Source organism: Silene latifolia, unplaced genomic scaffold (assembly GCF_048544455.1).
Source record: "Silene latifolia isolate original U9 population unplaced genomic scaffold, ASM4854445v1 scaffold_20.1, whole genome shotgun sequence".
NCBI lineage: Eukaryota > Viridiplantae > Streptophyta > Magnoliopsida > Caryophyllales > Caryophyllaceae > Silene > Silene latifolia.
This window is the reverse complement of record NW_027413163.1, coordinates 10414361-10421325: the sequence shown is the minus strand read 5'-3', so window position 1 is coordinate 10421325 and position 6965 is coordinate 10414361. Positions and strand designations below refer to the sequence as shown.

The 6965-nt window shown below is 33.3% G+C and overlaps 1 protein-coding gene across 1 annotated transcript; it reads left to right on the top strand.

The window, feature by feature from the left end:
* The first annotated feature begins 350 nt into the window (after window positions 1-350).
* On the top strand, window positions 351-4104 carry LOC141638352 (putative purine permease 4). Its single transcript, XM_074447750.1, has 2 exons — window positions 351-1126; window positions 3347-4104. Exons 1-2 carry the CDS (start codon window positions 423-425, stop codon window positions 3813-3815), a joined length of 1173 nt encoding a protein of 390 aa, XP_074303851.1. The 5' UTR covers window positions 351-422; the 3' UTR covers window positions 3816-4104.
* The last annotated feature ends 2861 nt before the right edge of the window (window positions 4105-6965 follow it).

The window sequence follows — 6965 nt, the reverse complement described above, 5'->3', positions numbered from 1 at the left end:
TTAGTTATCTAACGATTTGATTTTCTTAACTAAATAAATTAGTCGAAACAACATAGTCGTTTTCGACCATGATCAACGTAATCTAAAAACTACTGAATTATGCTTCTTTTTTTGGTAATAATGTTTCCTTTCTACTTTTTCCAACCTTCTCATCTACTTTTTTTTAGTAAGTGAGTAAAATTAATATTAGATTATTAATTTATGAGAGGTAAAAGCTGAAAACATTAAGAACCCATTATAACATTATTATTATTATTATTATTATTATTATTTTCATAATTGCCACTCCCAATAATCACACCTTATTATCTCTATAAAACCATGCATTAACTCATTTAATAATCATAATACATAACACAATTACTTCACATTTTACTCTTTTCCACCCCTCAAAAATCCATAATTCAATTACCAACAAAAAAATGAACTCCCTCCCCATCCAAAATTCACCATCACCACCACACTCCACTACCACAACCACCACCACCGCCCTCGAAACAACCCCATTAAACGAAACACCTCCAAAACCGGCCGCCACGGCCACCACCAAACTTAACAAAAAACATTACAAAATATTACTAGCATTGAACTACATGTCATTATTTATAGGCTCATTAATCTCCTCACTATTAGCAAAATTTTACTTCATTCACAAAGGATCAAGCCGTTGGGTATCCACATGGGTCCAATGTGCCGGTTTCCCAATTCTTCTTTTACCCATTTACCTCCCTTATTTACTTAATTTCACCCTAAGAAAACCCTTCACAAACCTCACCAAAAAACTCTTAATCCTCTCATTTATAATAGGTTTATTTTTAGGCCTAAATAACTTGTTGTTTTCATGGGGGACTTCTTATCTACCCGTCTCGACGTCGTCTTTGCTCTTGTCTGCTCAATTAGTCTTCACTTTGATCCTTTCTTGCCTCATTGTTAAGCAAAAGATCACATTTTTGAATCTGAATTGTGTCATTCTTTTGACGTTGAGTTCGGTTTTGATAGCATTGAGTGAAAGCCATGATCGTCCTAAGGGTGTTACCAAAGGAATGTATTTTGTTGGATATTTTTGTACAATTGGTGCTGGTTTGCTCTTTGCTCTTTATCTTCCCATCATGGAGAAAATTTATAGGTATGTAAAATTTTAAACATTGTTACACTATCATATTCGACATTGACTGATCTTCCTTAAAACAGTTAAACAGGCATATCTGTTTCAGTGGCGTAGCCAAAAAATTTGATAGTGAAGTTATGACATAAATTTAAGAACCACCCATAAAAATAAAGGGGTCTTTCGTATTAAAAATCAGTACAACTATATACAAGAATTGATGACTCAATACAATTACGTTTTTTTAATGTAGTTATATAAACTCATCTGTTCTAGTCGATTAATAGTTTACGTTTACTTTATTTTATGATGAGAAACTATAAGATGAATCCGGTAAACATGATACTTAGTATAGAACATGAGACTTGTAAGCCTGTCCGCTAAAATCTAAAGATAACATTTTTCATAACGTTTTTTCTTTTTTGACATTTTCTTATTCGACATTAAATGTGATCATAACCTTAAAAGAGAACTTCATAAATGAAATAACATGATGTATTGGTTAAACATACATATGACACCTAAATTCCACGTGAATTCCCATTTATTTTTTGCTTGATCATAACCAAAAAAAATTACGAACTCCATTTCATATATTTATCATTCCGTTTAATTTTGTTATCGAATCTATTTGAATTTCGCCGTTAATTCTGAACGAGAAACAATGTAAAAGTTGTGATAATTGTTTTCTGAAATCAAAAATACTTGTTTAAAACGGTTTTACACAACTGTTATTGTAAACTTAATTACCATGCATTTTACTTAATGACCATGTGAGGGTGGTTATCAATTACTTTTATGAGGCTATTTAGGCAAATAAAAAGCCGTTTTACATTAAGTGTATGTGTATTATAAAACCACCTTACAAGACACCTTCTCGATTACATTGTTTGTTCATTAAATACTCTATAAGAAGATACATTTACAAATTTGGAGTGGGGAATTACGAAGTACTCCCTCCGTCCCGGTCATTTGTTGTCCTTTTCCATTTTTGGGTGTCTCAGTCATTTGTTGTCCTTTCTATTTTAAGAATGCATTTGATGAGTAATTTGGTCATTCACACTCAATTTATTCCACATGTCATTTAGTAATTGGCCCGCTCCCCTTTTCTTGGTCTTTGTGCCAAAACCAAAGGACAACAAATGACCGGGACGGAGGGAGTAACTGATTTGAGTATATCCATTGTTGTGCAACAAATGTAGGATACAAGTTGGATAGGAATATACGATGTCATCGATCTTTTTTACAATTTGTTTGGTTATTTGTTTTTAATTTTCATTTCTAAAACACAAATAGAATGGAGAAAATAGTATGCTTATAAATAGGAGTATATATATTTTTGTGTGCTGCTATCTCATTTTTCTAATCTTCTCCAAAGAAAGAAGATGCATTTTACATATTCGGAATTGTTAAGTATTTTGAGTATATTCTTTGTGGTGCAATGAATGAAGAATAAGTTGGATAACATGTATCTAGTCATGTTTTTACAATTTGGTTATTTTTGTTAAGGGAAAAAACTATCTATTAACTACAAATAAAGTCTATGACATTTACAAGCAATAATTTAATGTTATTAATGTAAAGGAAGGCCACATGGGTGAATATGATGCTGACGGGTTTGAACCCAGATCATGAGTACCATCCCTTAATGACTTTACCAGTTAACGAGCTAAGCTAACTATACTGACATCTACCCAAGCAATGCAATGTTAAACTTGACAAGATGCACTTTTTGTAAAAACTCAGACAAAAACCATTATTCTTAAAACAAAGATCATTAATTTGAATATACTCGTATGGCAGTTTTGCATGTCCTATATAATATCACTTCTTCACACAACCTTTTACGAGAGGGTTTATGATCTCACAAAGTTTTGTGTAAAATCTCTAATTTCAAATATATTTTCTGAATAAGAACATTTGAAATGGTATCTAAGCATTAATGTGTTGTGCTATTCTTAAAGTTTAGGTGTCTAAAATTATCTGACCTTACCATAAAAGTAAAAGAAGATGTGGTCCATTTTATATGTATGGTTATTAATTTGAGCTATTATATGAAGTATGTCCAAAATTTACTTATAAGTACTTAGATCAACTGGTAAATAGTTAGTTTAGTATATAATTAGAGGTCTAGATTCGAGTCTTTGGGAATGTAACAATGTTAAAACTCACGAGTAGGAATACAACACTTACTATATTTTTGTCTATTAATTTTCCTTACATTATGTTATTTATGAATAGGGAGGTCTATTGCTACGAGATGGTGATGGAGATGCAACTAATAATGGAGATAGCCGCCACCGCACTAGCCACCATAGGCATGGCCATAGACGGCGGTTTTAAAGAGATGAGACACGAAGCGAGACAACAGTTCGACCTAGGACCTAAGATGTACACATTGACCATAATAGGAAACATAATAAGCTGGCAGTTATGCTTCATGGGTACAGCAGGGATGGTGTTCCTTACGTCATCGTTGACCGGTGGCGTGTGCATGGGGGCTCTCTTAGCCATGAACGTCGTTGGCGGGGTGATCGTGTATGGGGACCAATTCGGAGGGATTAAGGCTGTGTCCACGTTGTTGTGTGCATGGGGATTTTGTTCTTACGTGTATGGGATGTACGTGAAGAGTAAGGTTGTTGAGGGTCGTATAGGTAAAAAGCAAGATTATGAGATGGAGTTGTCTCCGATTGTGACGGATAATGTCTAGTTGACCTGGGTTGGATAATCGGATTTTCTAACGTTTGCTAAGGACAAACATTAAGAAGTTTTATATTGAAAATCCTTTCTCTTATGGCTTCTTAATGTGTACCTTTAGAGTATATATATGTTAGAAAAACCGAATAATAATATAGATTTGGGTAATTTTAGAAAAAGAACATCTTGATTTATGAACAAAGCGCTAATTAAAGAATGTTAAAAGTTAAACAAAAAATGTAAAATCAATTAAACTTATTTGAAAGTTAGAAATGTAAATTGTATGTATTTCCAATTTTAAATTTAGTGTTGCGTTTCTCATATATATTTTTATGGCGGTGGGCAATGTTGTTAGGATCGGGATTCTACTTTGGATCGATGGGGGAGGTAGGATCGGATCGGTAGAATCGGATCGTAGAATCGTAAGATCCTATAAACTCACTAAATATAATTTTTTATTTGGTAAAAACATATAATTGAAGATCAAATCACTTATTTATTAATATTTACCCATAAAATATTGATAACTAATGATTTTAGTATCGATATATTAACATGTTTCTATAACTTGCACGAAAATTCAGTTTTACGATGTCATAATATAAAAATATATATTAATATTTTTACTATGGAATCGGATCGTAGGATCGTAAGATCGTAGAATCGTGTTATGATTCTATCTTCCGATATTTTCAAATGAGTAGGATCGTAAGATTCTACAACCGTGATAGAATCGTAGGATCAAGGATCGGTCGAGCATTTTTAGATCGTAAAATCGTAGGATCGTAGAATCGAATCGGGATTCTGACAACAATGGCGGTGGGGGTGGTAGAATCTTAAAAAAGCTCTATCGATTTGGAAATGATAACTAAGATGATTGAGTGATTCTTTTCTTACTTAAATATACTATGTATAGATTTAGGTTTATGTTTTTTTCAGTAAAAATGAGATAAACTGAATTTAATGGAGTTGAGTTGACCATTTTTGAAATAATGGTCAAAAATAAAATATTTGTCGTTTTGGGTCGGTTTTGAAAATATTTGTCAAAATGGTGTCCACGTAGGCTCGGGATTTCTAGACCTGAAACACGCCACTACTAATGGCGTGTTTTGTGAAGGAAACACGCCATTAGTAGTGGCGTGTCTTTACAACAATTTTTTCCTCAACCGACCTTTAACTTTAAAAAAAAAAAAAAAAAAAAAAAAAAAAAAATTACCTAAGACACGCCATTAGGGGTGGCGTGTTTCCCCTCCGAAACCCGCCATTCCCAATGGCGTGTTTGTTTTAGTCCATTTTTTAATGAAGTTTCTTTCCGTACTCATTATAAACACGCCATTGGTAGTGGCGTGTTTTAGGTCCAGAAATCCCGAGCCTACGTGGACACCATTTTGACAAATATTTTCAAAACCGACCCAAAACGACAAATATTTTATTTTTGACCATTATTTCAAAAATGGATTCAATTAAACTAAACTAAATAAAGTTGATCTTTAGTGAATGAAGTTAAAGCAAAAGTTAATTTTGTGACGAGAGTAACACGGACCAATCGATCTTTATAACATTATAAAACGAGTGGATGTGGGGGATTTCAGGTAGAGCACAATAGGCGTGAGGGGCCTGTCAAAACTACTCTTATATTGCAATTAATAGCCATTTAATTTATTTGACTTTCTCGTGACCTAGTACATTAGGCATGCGGAACTAAGACCTAATTGTGACCTAGTAGTCTAGTCCCGGTCATTTGTTATCCTTTTTTTTTTAGATGTCTCAGTTATTTGTTGTCCTTTCTATTTTAAGAATGAATTTGATGAGTGACTTGATCATTCACATTCAATTTATTCCACATGTCATAAGTGGCCCTTCCCCCTTTCCTTGGTCTTTGTGTCAAAACGAAAGGACAACAAATAACCGGGAGTCCGGGACGGAGGGAGTACATGTCAAGACCAAACAGAGAAGAAAAAAAAGGATATTTTATTACAAAGCACATAGACAATTCAAATTCAAACCTCTATATACTTACTAAAGGGACAATTGGTATGGGAGTTTCCTTCATATCTACTTAAGATACTATTATCGAGTTTTTCGCCCCTTTTAAGAAATTTTTTGAATTGAAGAGTATTATCTAAACCATGTAGGTCATAATATATACTCTCAAATAATCTCGAGTATTCAAAATATATTTTAAAGTCTGAAATTTCTCAAAATCAATTAAATTTTTCTCTTCCGAATTAAATATAGCCAACACATTTTTCATAAAACATGTAAATTTATGTATTTTATTCACGTTATTTATTTATTTTTCATCCGTTATAACAATATAATATCACATTTCGTGATGATAGGCCAGGTTGGCAATATGCGTAGATTAGTAAATTGTGTTGGGTAGACGATCATTAGAAAGTTAGTTACTAGCTTGTACGATATGGAATGTGTTAAATATATACGGGGTTTGGCATTGCAAGATGACGTTGTTTTATACTTTTATGTGAGAATTTAGTATTTCGCATTCAACCATAAAAACAACTAATTGTTCTAAATAAATTACTCCATTCCATATATGATTTGACGTATGCATGCGTCTATTTAGTAGACAATCACAAATTCGCATTCTTTATGTAACGGTATTCAGGTATTGTATATTATACGAAGTATCTCACTATAGTTTATGTAGTGGTATCTTTTTTTTGGATGAAAGGAACCTGCATTAAAGGTGAAAAAAGCGTTTAGAGTATATCACGGGGGCGGGTCAGGGGAAAGAGGCTCAGAGGCCAAAACAGAGTCACTAGTACAAAGTTCAACAACAAAAGGAGGGGCAAGAGCCCACTCAAAACATCCTAAAAAGGGACTAGTTTCATGGACGGAATGATGAGCAATAGTATCCGCCACACGGTTAGCAGTCCTCTTCTCAAAGATCAGCTTCAAATGGGATGAGTCCTGCAAAAGGGCCCTACACTCAAGGATAATGTTAGTATAAGAACCACAAGGGGCAGTGCTGCAAGATAGAGTATAATTATGTAGTGGTATCTGACGATGTATGATTATGATTTCTGAATATAATTATGTAAATGTAAACCCATCCTTGTTTCGTATATTGGTTTAATCCCATATATTCTTTTTGAGCGTAGTATTAATTTTGGTTTAGAAAGATCTCTTATTTATGAAG